Source organism: Folsomia candida, unplaced genomic scaffold (genome assembly GCF_002217175.1).
Source record: "Folsomia candida strain VU population unplaced genomic scaffold, ASM221717v1 Fcan01_Sc014, whole genome shotgun sequence".
In the NCBI taxonomy this organism is placed as follows: Eukaryota; Metazoa; Arthropoda; class Collembola; order Entomobryomorpha; family Isotomidae; genus Folsomia; species Folsomia candida.
The window spans coordinates 4160428-4175563 of NW_019091206.1; the positions used below are offsets into that span (position 1 = coordinate 4160428).

Below are 15136 nucleotides of genomic sequence, written 5' to 3' on the forward strand. Positions count from 1 at the left end.
AACCAGTGCGTACCACACCGAGCGAGGAGTACGTGATGGTGGTGGCTCTGTTTTGGTTCCAACTCGTGGTCTTCTTCTCTGCTGTGTGCTCTGCTGTTGCACTCCTTGCTGCTTGGTGAATAATTTATTTAGTTGCAATTGCAATATAAATTTCTGCAACTTCCAACAACAGCGTCGTCGTCAAACCAGGGCGACGAGAACAAGAACCGCTTCAAAAAAGCAGCGTCAAGAGCGTGGAGGGAGAGTGGTGGACCCTGTAACCCTATCTCAACCCCACGCTCGCTCGCTCTCCGTAACCATGAACTACAACTACTTCTGGGGCAACTTACCCCCCATCCTCACTCTTCCTCTTTCCGGCTGAATCCTTTCTACTTTAGTTTTAATTCGTTTTGTGCATGGGTCGTCGTGTGAGTTAGCAGTTTAGTTAAACATCCTCAGCTATCTCAATTGCCAATGTACAAATACAACAAGCCACCAGGGCCGAGTGTGGGGGAGACGTTCACCGTGACCTGTTATACCTGTCAGGTAATAATTATCTAATTCTAAGCGTGAACCCTTATAATGTACTTATTTTTTATGTCAAAACGGAAAATTCAATCATTATTACTTTGTTTCAAAGATGCCATCATCAAAAGAGTGGGCGCAGCTGGTTCAAAGTCGGCCCTACTCGCCCGACCCATCCGTTCCCTTCTTTCCCTTCCTTCTACAAACAGGGAGCCCCCCACCAGGCGCCCTCTTCTCCGAGAATGGCTCCACTTATCTCTGCGCTTTCTGCCACGCTCTCCTCGAAGTATGACATTAACATATATACTTAGCGTTGAAATGAATTATACACAGGTTTTATTAAATGTTTGTTTTTTTTGCAGTCCCAGTGGAACGCCTTTGAAGGGAAGAAGGAAATCGTGACCCCGATGCAAAGGAAGTATTTCATCCGCAAGTTCATCTGTGCCGTTTGTGGGGTGGAAACATATCGAAAGCGAGTTCGAGCACTTCCATTTCAAGTAAATAGTTTCGTCTCTTGCCTCGGGATTCGCGTCTTTTTTGCTGATATGTGTATGCGCTAATAAACAAAATCTTTTGTTTTCTGTATTACACAGGAATTTCCCTTTCTGGCGAAAACTCGTCAGCCGGGGAGCATAACGTTGGGAAATAATCCACTGGCTGTGGTTTGTCTAGATTGTTCCGAAACTTTGTGGGCACAAAGTGCCGAATATGACCGGTGGGGACTCCCTGTACACAAGGTACAAACTTTACAAACTCTTGGCGCCAGCTTAGAAATGTGTGCAAGTATTGACAATTTTTTGTAAAATCTGTTAATGCGAATTAGCGCCATTTCAACTGGATGGCGAGACCACCACCACCGGAAGACAGTGTAGAGGCCACCGTGGCAAGGTTGCCGTCTGGGGAAACCCAACTTCCTCGATGTCCACCAACAGAACCTCTCGCTCCTCCCAAAACGAATGAGCCCACAGCCCTTCCCGAGGCAATTCCACCGATCAACAAGTATGTGCATAGGCCGAGAGCCAACAGTGGATTAGGTCTGAGGCTGGAGGGGATCATCAACCAGCAGCAGACCGTCAAATACAGCGTGACTCAGCCCACATCGACAATGGTGGGACATCGGCAAGGAGGAGTGAGTCCCCTCGCCCTGACCAGAGGTCCTCAAACCTCACCGCAAAGAAATCACCTGGTGAAAACATCTCACAGATTCGCAGACTCCAGCAATATTTCCACGCTGGAAGTCAACCTTCATGTTCAGCCCCCTGTGGTCACCGTGGCTCCCATGTCATCTCTGCAACATCATCATCATCATGGGATTGCAGGTGGTAGGAAAAACTCGCTCGTGTACACAATTAGCCACATGGATGATAGATCATCACCAAATAACAACAAATATGAATTATCTACCTCATCATCATCCTTTGGGAGACCATACGGATTTAGCAATGAAGCTGCACTTAGGCATGGAGGGTCTCAGTCCTCCTTTCCTCATCACCTATTGCCATACTATTCTCCTGGTGGTCATTACCCGTGGCCTTCGAGTGGCACTACCACTAGTAGTGGTGGGGGTGGAGGAGGAGGGGGAGACGACGCTGACGTTCCAGATTACACCACACCCAATAATTTTGACGACCATCCACTCGCTTCCTCTATTACCTCAAGTCACCACCACCAGCACCAACGAGGTCATCGGCACCACCATTCGACACCGTGGAGGCAACGCGAGTCTCCAACAAATCAACTTTATTCACCGTCTTCTCCTTATCCTTCTCTTTCTTCGGCTGCTGTCGCTACAGTTAGTAATACCAGTGGTGGATGCAGTTCATCTGCGGTCCTGACCCGAGGGTGAGTCAGTTAGATACAACTTAAATTATACAACTTGTATTGTAATGTTGCAATTTATTTAATGTTGTTCATTGTCGCAGCCTTGCTGTTGATCCTGATTTACCATCACCACCCTCACTCATTGGTCACCCACTGTCACTATCCACACTATTTCCCCAACTGCGCCTCCAGTCTGCACCATGTTCGTCCACAACAACAACGACGACGACGACCCTGCGTATAGAAAGTCCGGGTTCTTCACCTTTGCGAATTGCTTCTGCCCCCTCTCTCAGCCATCAAAGCCGACAAAATTTTCCTTCACCTCGTGATTGTGGTGACTATGATATGTGTCAAACGCTGCCAAATTCTACAGGGTTGAAAAATGAAGCTGGGACAAGTCTCCCTGTTCGCCATCATCCCCAACTTCACTGGATAGAGCTGCGAGAGGCAAATCTTTCGCATAACTCGAGTGGTGAAGATGAGGGGGGACGAATTGTGAGAGCGCACTCGACCCCAACTCGAACCTCTCTCTCCCCAGCAGAAGCAGCCCGATCACAAGACTACTCACTTCATCTCCACCATCGTCGCAGCAGCGTTCAACACAGGTCTTCCCCCTTTCAGGAGGATGACCTCCACCTGAATCGTGACAGTAGTGAAGGTGAAAGATCAGAAATTCTGGAAGAGCGACGCCAGTCTAGGCTTTCCTCCCAGGGAATAAGTAGTGGAGGTGGTGGGGAAGGTAGAAGGGACTTCCTAGTTCCAAAGAAGCGTTATTGGAAACCATCAGATAGTCCAATTTCCGGTGAAAACAATCTGATGGATGAGGAAAATCAGTTGCCAAAGACTCGTAATACCAGTGAACTTGACTCCGTGTTGGTAAAGAAACGAAAATTCTCTATAAACCATGAGGAATCTTCGTTCCGCATTTATAGTGACCAATCGCATGGAGATGCAAACAATGGTTGTGATGAAGTGCCTTCAAATTCAGGAGGAGGAGAAGCAGGAAGGAATAAACATGGTGCCATCGACTTGTCGCAAAAGTCACAATCGAACAAAAGTCGAATGGACTCTTATTGTTCTTCTTCTGAACAGAACCGGTTATCTCCACGATCCAAGTTCTCAATTGCGTACTTGAGCAAGTCTGAATCTCTTCCAGAAGAAAAACCAAAAGTGTCCTTGGAGGAAAGGACGACAATGGCGGAGGAGGAAAACAATCAGTCGTGCCGTCGTACTAATTCCTCTTCGGTACCACCAGCAGCAGTAGCAGCGGGGACGATGTCACCTCCTTCACGCCAACCCATCACAAATACCAAAGATGAACGAGAGAATGAACTTGCATTTATTTCTACGTCTGCAACCCATGTGAGCAATGATGACAAAAACCTTTCTTCTTTGATCCTTGATGATTCTTTTGCACGAAAGACTATTCAATATTTTATGGCAAAGGAGGCCGAGGCAAGGATGGTGCTCAACGAAATTAGAGCCAAACAACGAAACTTTTTGAATCAACTTGGACTCATTACGCCAAAAGAAAAGATGGGTAAGTGAGTGGGGGCGGGGACCAATTCTTGATTTGTTTGTCTACTTGCATATATTAAGCAATTTTCATGTTTGGTTGTTGCAGGGCTGGAACTGAAATCGCTCTCTTGTCGAAGTGAAAGAGGAACGGTGCCTTCCCCGAAGCTGAGTGAGCTACAATCATCACCCTCGGAAAAATCTCTCACTTCTATTTTGAAAACGGAAAGTGATTCAAAGACTTCATTTCTTCACGTACTAGGACTCCGGCCAAAAACTGGTACAGAAAACTCGAGTAATTCCATTTTAACATTTTATTATTTGACTATTATTGAACATAGTAATTTTTTAAATATTTTAATAGAAGCAAAAAATAAAGGGTCTTGCAGTAATTCCATCAATACACAATCGTTGAGGTTAAGCACAAATCGAGCCCAAATCTACCAAGAGTGTTCGTCATCATCATGTTCCTCCGCCCACGCGTCCCAGCCCTCTCTTCCACGCCATGATGATGAGGATAAGGATAAGGAGGAGGAGGATGAAAGTAACAACTTCCTCAATAACCCTGTGTGCATCAAATACCCAAAGTTCGTACCTGGTTTGGATGTCAAACTAGGAGGGAACAATCCTCCATGTGGTGACTCAGGTAACTACATATATACAACCACTCGCCTATCGGTTATTATTTAGCTGTCCCCTTGCAGATGAAAGGAGAAAATGTGACCACGTACTTCGCATCCCAGTCGTACACAAACGAATAGTTTCCCTTCGAAATCACAACTCGAACAGTGAAGATGACGAAGTAGGAGAAAACGTTACAAATTCCGAATACAGAGACACATGTTCAGCCACCTCAACCTTATTACGTGATGATAATGATAACGGGATGAACGAGTTAGATGCCATCCTCCTAACTGCTAAGCTTCATTGGAGAAGTATGGTCGAAAGATATGTCCTCTTGTCATAATCGATTTATCGTTTCATTTTATAATAAAATTCCAAATTATAATTTCCAGAATCCAGAAAATTGTTACTCAGAGCTATCAACGAGACAAAATTAAGCTACTGTCCCCTTGAGGAGCAACTTGACCGAGTCCAGACAATCCGAAGGCATTTGACAATGCAACATTCCGAAATCCGAGATACGGACATGGCCCTTGAAACCTTGGAGAAACACATCTTTAACAATATTGAGAGCGTCTCATCAAGAAATCGACAATCTTTACCCAAAGTTTAGTACCGATATAATTTTATAGTCGATAAGGTCAATTATTTTTATGTCATCTTAGCAGCCGAGCCAACAGAAGCCCACTTAAGAGCTTATATATATATTTGCATAATATCTGGCTCATTCATGAGCTGACCACGATTATTGTTGCTTCCTCTTCTTTACCCTGTCCTACAAACAGAGTGCTATACACCTAAATATACGTGTAAAACAATCCAAGAAATGCCTAGTCTCGCTCTAGTTTAATGAACCAGTAATAAACTATTGCAACCTTATCCTCATTTATTGTTCTAGGAATCCCTTGCATAACAATTACTATGTATACAAATTGCTACATCTTTCATTATATAGTAATGGCACGCTGGATTAATTTCTCAATTCACAAATCGACCACCACAAGACGCTCTAAACTAACAAATTGCACCAAAAAAACAGGCCGAATATGCAATTACACATAGCCAAGGTCCACGTACGTGCATACACCAACGTCTCAATATGCCTCCGCTTCTTGTCATCCTTCTACTTACTCACCATCAGCAGCAGCAGCAGGCAACGCAGTCTCAAGGAGGCTCAATTTTATCAGTGATGATTTTTTCTCACCTCCATAAATCTCAAGTCTTCTTACATACTTCTTATGCTGAATAAATGATAGTATTTACAATACGTAAATGGTATTCCGCTTTCCAATTGTTCTATAGGCGATGTTGGTGGTGATTTGGGGGCTCTCCATGGATTACAGTGACACAGGATCCTTACCCTCATCAAGACCTCTCAGCCTAGCGTCTGCTATGCATGCAACCCCGATTTGGTTTGCGAACAAGGATAGAGAAGGAAATTATTGTTATTGTATTATTATGTGTGTCAGAAAGTAAGCTAACTAGCTAACTACACTAACCATCAAGAATCAACGTCCACAATAACGAAGGTTTTGCTATACGACTAACAGAGAAACTATACTCTCTTCTTATTTAATGAACCAGTTTTTTTGGTTTCCTTCCCCGTCTCACGAACTATTTGATCAATATATCGCAAAAGAGTAGGGAACTGTTGGCATTTTTATTTTGGCATCACCTCTAATCGACAATGTTAGACGACGTGTTACTCAGGGGCGTTTGGTCCATGTGGTGTATCAGTTAGCAAGTGTATTAAAAGTATTGTCGGCGACGACGACGACGTGGATAGTGGACGTGTATTTAGAACTTTTATAAATCACTAGTTGATTGATACTCAGTCATTCTGTTCATTTGTAAATACACCTGGTTTAATCAGCAACGAGATTGCATCAACTGAGGAGAAGTACAGCAGAATTTTGATTCTTTCTCGAGTTAAATATGCGCATATGAGCGCTCACCTCGAGGTTGTGTGAGCAGAATAACTTTGTGACTCACTAACCAACCGTCAGCATAGCGAAAGTCATGCTATCAGGACGAGCGGATGAGAAAATAAAATCAACTACGCTTCTCATATTATTCTCGGCCTGGAAATAGTGGCTCGACTGGTTTGTGCTCCCTATCAAAAATCGAATGACTTTTTTGTGCAGCATTCGGGCATTGGGAAATACCCGGGTTTGTTGTTGCTACACTCCAACAACCAAAGAGGAGGAGGGCTCCAGAAGGTTCACTCTCCATTCTTGCATCTGCCAGGCAACAGCCGACCGCATATTAATACAATTCGGCTGCAATTATCCTAATCGCAGTTCAAAGTAGTGTCACGTCACAAAACTCTGAGAGCAATTATTGATCGACATTGGGCATTTATAGTGATCAATCAATCAATTGATAGTGATACCAGAACAGCAAGATCATCAGCACAGCACATTGATTTAAATATTCCACTAGTTTTAGTGATTCAGTCTTTCTTGATGATGTGTTAAAACAGTTGATTGCTTAAATGCTGAGTTTGTACTATGCAAGTATCTAATTTGGAGCAGTAAAGTTCAAGTGAGGCTGCGTAGCGTGTGTGTGGTAATCAAAATACGCGTTGTTGTCGTGTTGAGCAATAACACTATTACTGAAAGAAACAGTTTACTCACAATAATTGGCACGGATTCATCATTGCTCATCTCATTAGCTGAATGTTGACAGTGTCAACTTAACAGCGTGCACCAGTGACGCAACATCCTTCTCCTGCGTGGACTTTTTAGTTCAAGCTTTATTTGATTGTTTCTAATACTGGATACTTGGCCTCAACCACGACGTTTTCCAGAAATATAGTCATTCTTCTTTTTTGTTCTCGTTCTTGCCTTACAAAAAGTCAAGTCAACCACAATGGTAAGGTCATACTTTGGTCGACATTAATTCTTATTGCTATGGATGGATTGCGAAAACGTAGGAAAGCGGAAATACAAAATTTCAACTATTTATTTATTTACAGACGAAACTGGAAACCGAACGGATGGCACCTTCGTACCATGAAGACTCCTCGTCATCCTCCCCTGAAGATTACGAGTACGAAACGACGTCAGAGCAAGAATTCGACATTGGCGAATCCCCTGCAGATTTGATCCTCCAGCAGGAGCCTTTTGTCCACTTCCGATCACTCAATAACTACTTAAACAATCTAAACCTTGCCACATTCAACTTCAACCTGAACAACAGGTTCAACGCCTTTGTGGCAGACTCTCCTCTGTGGAAATTGTATGAAAACTCACCACACTTCCCAATAGGCGTACCTTTACCCAAACCACCAAAAATTGACGCTATTGCCAATCTTTGGAGACAGTTGGGAGACCATGATGGGGCAGATGAAGCTGAGAACATAGGAAAACGGTTGGAATTTGAAAGAGTACGGAAACGAGCAAGTGAAGAAGTTCAGCGGAGACTTGGGCCCAAAATAAATCAGAAAGAAGAGGAAGAAACTATTAGACGACAGGCCAAGGAAGCCACTACCATCGGGGAAGACGAGGAGGACGGAGACATTGTAGTTCGAAGGGGGAAACAAGAAACGAGAGGAGGTGGTGACCCCACTGTCAGACTGACTCATCCCCTTCATCGTCAAAATCGTCAACAGTATCAAAATCATCATCAGAAGCAACAACCAGTCGGTCCCATTGTTGAAGAGGTAGAGGATCCACAACTAACGCTTAATCAAGAATTTTGGAGTCGTTTTTTGGGATTTAAAACGGAAGCTGAAGAGGGGACGCTGGTGAGTGGGCCACCTTTGGCTCCCACACCACCCATCAACCCCTTCTACAGCCGCTTCTATCTCTCAACCTATGATAAACTTAAGGTAATTAAATATCAAAATATCTATAAACACAACCTATTTATCAGGGACGAGGATCATTACATAAACGGTTTTCAGTTCAGCATATTTATTAACTATGGACTTTACTTTTGTAATTCATAGGTATGCCTCATGTCCGTCGTGTGCCTGGTGCGATTGATCCTCATCGCCGCACTTCTGATGGTGGCGTTATGTTTGATGCTTATTGGAACTTGTGGGTTATCGGAAAAGCAGTTCAAAGAAGCACCTTTGAGCTCATGGCGAAGGTATATTAATAGCTAAGAAACCATAAGAGAGCTGCTGAATTAATTCATCATCAATACAACTATATAGTCATTAATTAATTTCTTATTATATTATAGAACTGTCAAATGGATAACAGCTCACGTGGTAATGCGTAGTGTGTACTTTGTTTCTGGCTTCTACTGGGTGCACAAGGTCGGGAAAATGGCTTCTGTGGAGGAGGCACCCGTCATTGTCGCTGCACCACATTCCTCCTTCTTCGATGCGTTCCTCGTCCCCTTGTTGGGAGGTATGTATTTGCATAATGCATGTCACTTAATAGTTTTAATATATATTTACACTTCCTGCAATTTGTTTCAAGGTCCGAGCGTGGTGGCGCGGCAGGAGAGCAGCAACACACCATTTTTCGGAAAACTTATGGACTTTACACAAGCTATCTATGTAGATCGAGACAATCCGGATAGTCGAAATACGTGCAAGTTTGAAATTCGTCGCCGCGTCAAGTCTGGTGAAGGCTGGCCACAGGTCTTCATCTTCCCCGAAGGCACATGTACAAATAGATCAGCTCTTGCCCAGTTCAAACTCGGAGCTTTCCAACCTGGTGTTCCTATCCAACCCGTCGTCATTCGATATCCCAACAGGCTGGATAGCTTGACCTGGACCTTTGACAGCCCTTCAGCGTGAGCAAGAAATGCACCTTCACAAACTAAATACGATAATTTTTTGACAAATACATCGCTAATTAACAACTTAACCTTATTATCTACAGAGTTTGGAGCGCATTCGTGGCACTTTCTCAATTTCACAACTCTGTCGAGCTAGAATTTCTGCCCGTGTACAAGCCCAGTGCAGAAGAACAAGAAAACGAAATCCTTTTTGCAAGCAATGTTCAAAAAGTTATGGCCGAGTAAGATTATACTTCCCGTTTCTTTGTTAAATTACGAAACATTTTAATAAGCATGAGATATCCTAATAAGAGAAATAACTCATTCGTCTTATTTTATTTAAAGTGCGCTTGGAATTCCTGCCACGGACTTTACCTATGAAGATGGAGTGGCACTTGGCAAACTTGCATCTAGCAAAGTTTGTGAGAAATTGAGCAAAATTTGGAAAATCAAGGGCGATCTCAAGTAAGTGTCAACTACCGCCAACATTATCTCAAACGTTCCTATTTCTTGTATTTATTAATTTGTGGCTTATGTATAACTTATTTTCAGTTTACGGGAAGCAGCCACAGAGACGACGCTAGTTTACGAGGGCACCACCACAGACAAGTTTGACTGGAGAATTACATATCCACAATTTCAAGACATGTTTCACGTTACCGGTGACGAGGACAAGGCGTCGGCCAGAGTGAGAGACCTCTTCCAGTTGTTCCAACAGGTAGGAAATAACTCTCTTAGTCTTATAGGCAATTCAGGTTACTTATATATTTTTATTGATTTTCGTCATGCGAATACAGAAAAATCCCGTGGACCCGGAAATGATTGACATGCGGCCCTACCTGATCTTGACTTGCTTGCTCTACTCAGACTCCAAACTCACCCTACTCCAAACTCTTGTCTTCAAGGTAATTGCGGTTTAGTCCGGCAACCACTCACTCAATTTCACACTGGTTTAAGCCTGTGTTACATAATGATTATGTCATAATCCTATATGGATCATGAACTAATGTTTGGTTTTGTTTTGGTTGGTCAGATGTACGCTGGGAGAAGAACAGAGATGACGGAACCAGAGTATCAGAACTTGATGCAAAATTTATTCGAATCCAGTGAGAAAGATGCAACAAAGCTTTTTCAAGCTGGGGGCAAAAATAAAACTAGCATATCATTCAGTAAGCAATAAATAGTTTTTTAAATGCATATATACATGTGTATTTTATTGGTCCATTGTCTCCAAGTGCAATTGTTTTTCCTGTGCAGGTGAATTTCAACGGAAGGTGGGACGACGTGTTGAATACTTGAAGCTTTATGCCATGGAGGAGACGGGGCAATGCAGTGGAAACTTTCCCAGACGCAGCCAACGCGATCGAAGGTCTCCTCAGCTAAAACCAAAGGAGGACTAATTGTACAGAATATGAAACCCTGAAGTCACCAAAGAGAAAAGAAAATGATGAACAAAGAAAAGAACGGTTGTTGTGTTGTATTAAAAAACTGTAACTGTGAGTCGAAACTTGTCATCATGTTATAACGTATAATAACTATTATTGTTTTATTGTAGTGAAAAGTGTGAGTGTTCGCTTATGTAGACAAATGTCCATAATTAATTTTACTCCTGCACCACCCAGAATAAAATGTGTAGAATGTCGCTCTCTTTTTAGTCGAAATATTTTATTGGTTTTTGTTTATTTCTCTCTCGTTCCTCATAAGAAAGACATATGTATTAAATGGCAACTCTTTCCGATTTAAGCTCATCGTTGCCCATATGGGATGACAAGTACATATCTATAAACTAGGATGACTCATCCGCTACAACTTCGTCAACTCCTAGGTTCTGGACGGATGTGGTGGCATCATCTTCCGAGACACCATCGGTGATGTTGTTCTGATCCAAGTCACTTTGCTCATCAGCTTGGTCAACTTGCACCAACTCTGTGTGAGACTCTGGGTTCGTGGTGGTGGTCGTCGTCGTCGGTGTCGTCACGTCAATGGGAAGAGGCTGCTGGTCACTTTCAGCGATGGACGCATCCGAGGAGTCGTGGGCCTCTTCTACCTGTTCAGTCACTTGGGGCACTTCTTCCTCCTCTCCTGATGGGGACGAGGGTGCCAGTTCTGTGGGTGCGGCCTCATCGGGTGTTGGAGTGGTTGTGGTAGATGTGGAGATCGTCGTGCTGGGAGTCGTCGTGGGATCATTGTTCGCATTTGTCGCCGTGGTCGAAATTGGTGTGGTGGAATTGGTCAAAGGGATTGAAGGGGTGCTGGTTGTTGTTGATGTTGACCTGGGAATCTCCTCCTCTTCTCCTGCGATGGCGTTGGGTGTGGTGGACGTCTCTTGGTCATCTGTGGTGGCCTCGCTAACCCACTCGGTCGTGCTTCCCTCGCTGCTCTCAATCTGGACACAGGTCTTGAGATCGTTCTTGGAGAGAAGGAGTGGCTCTGGGCAAGAGCACTGGAAGTGGAGTTGTTGTGAGTCGAATGAGCAAATGTGAGAGCAGCCATGACTCGGAAATTTGCACAAGTTGACCACTTCTACAATCCCAAAAAAATAAACGATTTCACAACATCAGATCAATTTAAGACCGCCCTGCAGTCACACCACAAACTGTTTGCTGTGTGTATTACTGTGTATGAATTACCAAAGAATTTGAGATGTCGAATGGTGAAGCTTCCCAGTCCGAGCGTGGTCACATTTCTTAGTGCGAATTGGAGACCCGTGAACGTCACCGTCTCGTCACTCCACCCAATTCTCAGCTTGGTGTAAATGCTCCCACTCGACTCGGGCCTAAATCCAGATGGTCAAACACTGTAAACAATCTGGCTCATCGTAAATATCTAACATTTGCCAAGACTCACGTAAATTCCTGAACCTTTGCAACCACCGAGTCGCGCTGAATGCTTTCTCCCAACAATTGGACAATCTAAGTGTGAATAGACAATAATTATTTCTAAAAATGCTCCATTATAAACATAAAGACAGATAACTTAGGATATGTAAATATAGGTCACCAGAGTTTGCAGTTGGGCGGAAAGTGCCTGGAAGGCGGGGCTGGTTTTATTCGCCAAAGCTGCTTCATACTTGCCGTTCTCCACAGAAAATTCCATCTCCGCCGTGTTCCGCACTGATAAGGACAAGAAAGACACGCATAAAAAATCCCGATAAATCTTTTCTCGTATCGGATCATTAGGTCACTGTCGTTTATATTTAGTACTCTCACAGTAAATCGAGCTGATTTGTGTCGTTGGTGACGTTGACACATTAATTTCGTCGTCCGTCGTCATTCCCGCTGAACTGGACGATGATCCTGTCTGACTCGAGGGTGGGGATGACGTTGAGGAAGAAGTGGCTGTGAATTCAGAGGACACCTGGTCATGACCCCTCGCCCCCAAGAGTGGGAGGTGGAGGACGTCAACTGCGGAGAGAAACGAGAGGCAAAGTGAGACAAGTCTCGCAACCTAATACACATTACTGTACATACGGAGAACGAGGACAGTGACTGCACCCAGACCGGCCAGAAAGAAAATCCCCAGCGCTCCGCACAGGCGACGACCCCAACTTCTTCGGCGTCGCTTCCCCTTGTCGCCCCTCGTCTTGGTCACGTACAGCTTCTCACTTCGCCTGTCCAAACCAAATTACAGATTGCTAAATACGTGGGTACGGAGATTGGATATGTGTACGTGGATCGAGTGACCCACCTGAAAAACTTTTTGTGGTGATTGATGGGGATGAAGTAGTCGCTGAGGGGTTCGAAGGGCCCGAGCTGTGGGGAAGGCTTGGTGGGGATCAGGTTCACAATGTTGCTGTTCATCGGGGTTTCCGCGAGGAGGCTCGTGTGGTGCTTCTCGTCCTTGGAGGGAGAAACGTACCCCGGGTTGTCCAGCCCATGCCCGTTGGCGGACTTTGGGCGGAGGTGCGGGGGTGGTTCGGGCGAGTCCTGCAGGGACAACGTGACGTCGCTCTCACTCGAACATCGACTCATCTGCACCAAAGCCAAACAGCATGCAAAGATAACATCATTTCCCATGCCACTCAGCAGGTTATTTAAGTTGGTCATGCGTTCAATACGAAATCATATCATGAAACGCGTATGCATGTAGAAAATTCTGCCCTGTACATTTTTATAACCAACAAAATAATCCAAATTCCAGAAGGAATTAATACTCAGCTAGTTACAAAAATGTGCAATAATCAGTAATTCAGTACGTATCGCATCAACAACAATGCGTAATGTTTATCAGTGCAAGTGTTACAGATCCAGTAAAGATGAAACCAAACCAAATGCATGGTGCTTGGCTGGCTGGTGTGCAAAACTAATCTCGATTCTCGCCTCTTTTTACCCTCGTCTCAAATTTCTCTCTGGCACAACCAGCCAGCAGAATGGTGAATCATGTAATTTTCCATGAGAAATATCTCATCTCGAAAAATATGAAATCTATTCGCTATCTGATTTCAGACAGTTTCAGAAATCTATCAAACAAAAATTCGCAACTTGTTCATACCTTTTCAGCCCCAACGTGTGCGTATATTTTTACCGTAGGATCCAATAACTTCACACTTTTTCTTGCAAAATGTCTCACACTTTCGGACGACCACGAAAATTGACGGGGTCTTCTTCTTCTGCTTGGTTTCAGTCCTGCTCGAACAAAGCTTCGGAACACAGTAGAAAACTGAGCAAAGAGTGACGAGCGTGATCAGGAGAAAAATAAGAAGGAGGAAGAAACATCATCTCAACGGTTACTTTCCTCTGCAATATTGTTTATGCGAAATGGAGGGTGCGGATGGTCTCAGTCTTGCATTTTTTCTGCAACCTGTTGTTATACTCACCTAAACACGGTGAGAGAGAGAGCAACCTGTCCGTTACTTACTCCCAGGAGGATGATGATAATTGTTGCCGTTGGTGTGGAAGAAGTTGTGAAGGTGGTTGAGAAACGATGGAATTATTGGCTTCTCGGATGGGAACGATACGAGTTCATTCCCTTCTTCACATTCGAAACTATCGCTCTAGCCACTCAGCCGCTCCTGCTGAACGTACGTACGCTCAATTTATAAGCACAATATATGCTAACAATACTGCCAACTTCCTCCACAACAACACAGAATGAATCCACCTCCTTCTTCCTCCACCGGATGCTGGATGGATGGATGAGGTAACAATGCTGATTAGCCAACAACGGCCATACTCGACTGACTGATGATGATTCCCATCCTGCCTGATACACATTATGTTCACATGTATGGCTGTAGTTAAAAAAGCATCTACTGCAGCATTTGTTGTCTGTACATCTCTTCTAGCAATGCAATGTTGCTACCCTGACGCATCCAGGGATCAAATTCATGCTTCAACGCAGATGCCAGTATAATATTTCCATTTTCTATGCCAAATAGCGTGCTCTTCAGCCGTACTGCTCCCAGCTCTGACCCCTGTGGAACTGGCTGACATCACTCATCATCACATTCATCATCGCTGCTGCTACCCACAGTAAACATAGATAGCCTGAAATTTCTCTCATGATGAGGCGAATGCACGACTCGACAACAATCATCATTTATTAAGCATGAGGAAGGAAATGATGTGCGTCCATATAAGTCATTGTTGAGCAGCGGGAGGAGCGGCCGGGAAGAAGAACGCTTTTTGGGGTCATCCCGGTTGTTGGATCCGTTCGTACTTGCTAATAATGCGAAGGTGTGGGTGGGAGGGAGTGATGGGCCAAAAGGTATTGATACGTGTGCAATATACGTATTTATTATATTATACGAAGGCTTCTCAACTAGATCCATTTTTTACACGCCTCAATTCATCCGACAGACAGACAATTCCTAATCAATCCCCTCTGCTTGTTTCAAGCAATGCAAGATTGAGTCGTTGTGAGTCATAAAGTGAATACGTACACATGGAGGTATAACGAATGAAGGAATATATGTAATAATAAAGTGATTGCTGTC

At 44.0% G+C, this 15136-nt stretch overlaps 3 protein-coding genes and 1 long non-coding RNA gene across 7 annotated transcripts; 2 read left to right on the top strand and 2 right to left on the bottom strand.

Moving 5' to 3' along the window:
• Window positions 1-42: 42 nt before the first annotated feature.
• LOC110855928 lies at window positions 43-5349 on the top strand. 3 transcript variants are annotated; one of them, XM_022104353.2, is made up of 11 exons: window positions 43-525; window positions 620-790; window positions 867-1001; window positions 1098-1241; window positions 1328-2346; window positions 2427-3687; window positions 3772-3865; window positions 3950-4135; window positions 4205-4486; window positions 4545-4775; window positions 4857-5349. In XM_022104353.2, the coding sequence occupies exons 1-11, from the start codon at window positions 454-456 to the stop codon at window positions 5075-5077; spliced, it is 3816 nt and encodes a 1271-aa protein (XP_021960045.1). In that variant the 5' UTR covers window positions 43-453; the 3' UTR covers window positions 5078-5349. The 3 variants fall into 3 exon arrangements, with proteins under 3 accessions (XP_021960045.1, XP_021960043.1, XP_021960044.1); XM_022104351.2 differs by having other exon boundaries at window positions 2427-3865; XM_022104352.2 differs by having other exon boundaries at window positions 44-525; window positions 2427-3865; window positions 3950-4120.
• Window positions 5166-6102, bottom strand: LOC118437648. 2 transcript variants are annotated; one of them, XR_004836223.1, is made up of 2 exons: window positions 5964-6102; window positions 5166-5851 (listed from the first exon to the last, which is right to left on the bottom strand). It is a non-coding gene; the product is annotated as an uncharacterized LOC118437648 (long non-coding RNA). The 2 variants fall into 2 exon arrangements; XR_004836222.1 differs by having other exon boundaries at window positions 5166-5854; window positions 5964-6082.
• On the top strand, window positions 6075-10862 carry LOC110855863 (lysophosphatidylcholine acyltransferase 1). The gene is made up of 11 exons (XM_022104257.2): window positions 6075-7338; window positions 7442-8296; window positions 8417-8559; window positions 8656-8825; window positions 8898-9216; window positions 9306-9443; window positions 9547-9666; window positions 9754-9919; window positions 9999-10106; window positions 10235-10370; window positions 10459-10862. The coding sequence occupies exons 1-11, from the start codon at window positions 7336-7338 to the stop codon at window positions 10599-10601; spliced, it is 2301 nt and encodes a 766-aa protein (XP_021959949.1). The 5' UTR covers window positions 6075-7335; the 3' UTR covers window positions 10602-10862.
• On the bottom strand, window positions 10850-14187 carry LOC110855864 (flocculation protein FLO11). Its single transcript, XM_035856832.1, has 9 exons — window positions 14018-14187; window positions 13693-13937; window positions 12889-13172; window positions 12672-12811; window positions 12411-12605; window positions 12202-12314; window positions 12049-12113; window positions 11832-11977; window positions 10850-11724 (listed from the first exon to the last, which is right to left on the bottom strand). Exons 3-9 carry the CDS (start codon window positions 13170-13172, stop codon window positions 10988-10990), a joined length of 1680 nt encoding a protein of 559 aa, XP_035712725.1. The 5' UTR covers window positions 13693-13937; window positions 14018-14187; the 3' UTR covers window positions 10850-10987.
• Between the last annotated feature and the right edge of the window lie 949 nt (window positions 14188-15136).

Excerpts from the sequence above, each read along its gene's own strand:
- LOC110855928 (XM_022104351.2), top strand. The coding sequence starts at position 454 with ATGTACAAATACAACAAGCCACCAGGGCCGAGTGTGGGGGAGACGTTC. Across the intron at positions 3,866-3,949 it reads TACGCCAAAAGAAAAGATGG|GGCTGGAACTGAAATCGCTC; the intron begins GTAAGTGAGTGG and ends TGGTTGTTGCAG. Across the intron at positions 4,136-4,204 it reads AACTGGTACAGAAAACTCGA|AAGCAAAAAATAAAGGGTCT; the intron begins GTAATTCCATTT and ends ATATTTTAATAG.
- LOC110855863 (XM_022104257.2), top strand. Across the intron at positions 8,826-8,897 it reads CCTCGTCCCCTTGTTGGGAG|GTCCGAGCGTGGTGGCGCGG; the intron begins GTATGTATTTGC and ends ATTTGTTTCAAG. Across the intron at positions 9,217-9,305 it reads ACCTTTGACAGCCCTTCAGC|AGTTTGGAGCGCATTCGTGG; the intron begins GTGAGCAAGAAA and ends TATTATCTACAG.
- LOC110855864 (XM_035856832.1), bottom strand. The coding sequence starts at position 13,172 with ATGAGTCGATGTTCGAGTGAGAGCGACGTCACGTTGTCCCTGCAGGAC. Across the intron at positions 12,812-12,888 it reads CACCACAAAAAGTTTTTCAG|GCGAAGTGAGAAGCTGTACG; the intron begins GTGGGTCACTCG and ends TGGTTTGGACAG. Across the intron at positions 12,114-12,201 it reads CCGCCCAACTGCAAACTCTG|ATTGTCCAATTGTTGGGAGA; the intron begins GTGACCTATATT and ends ATTCACACTTAG.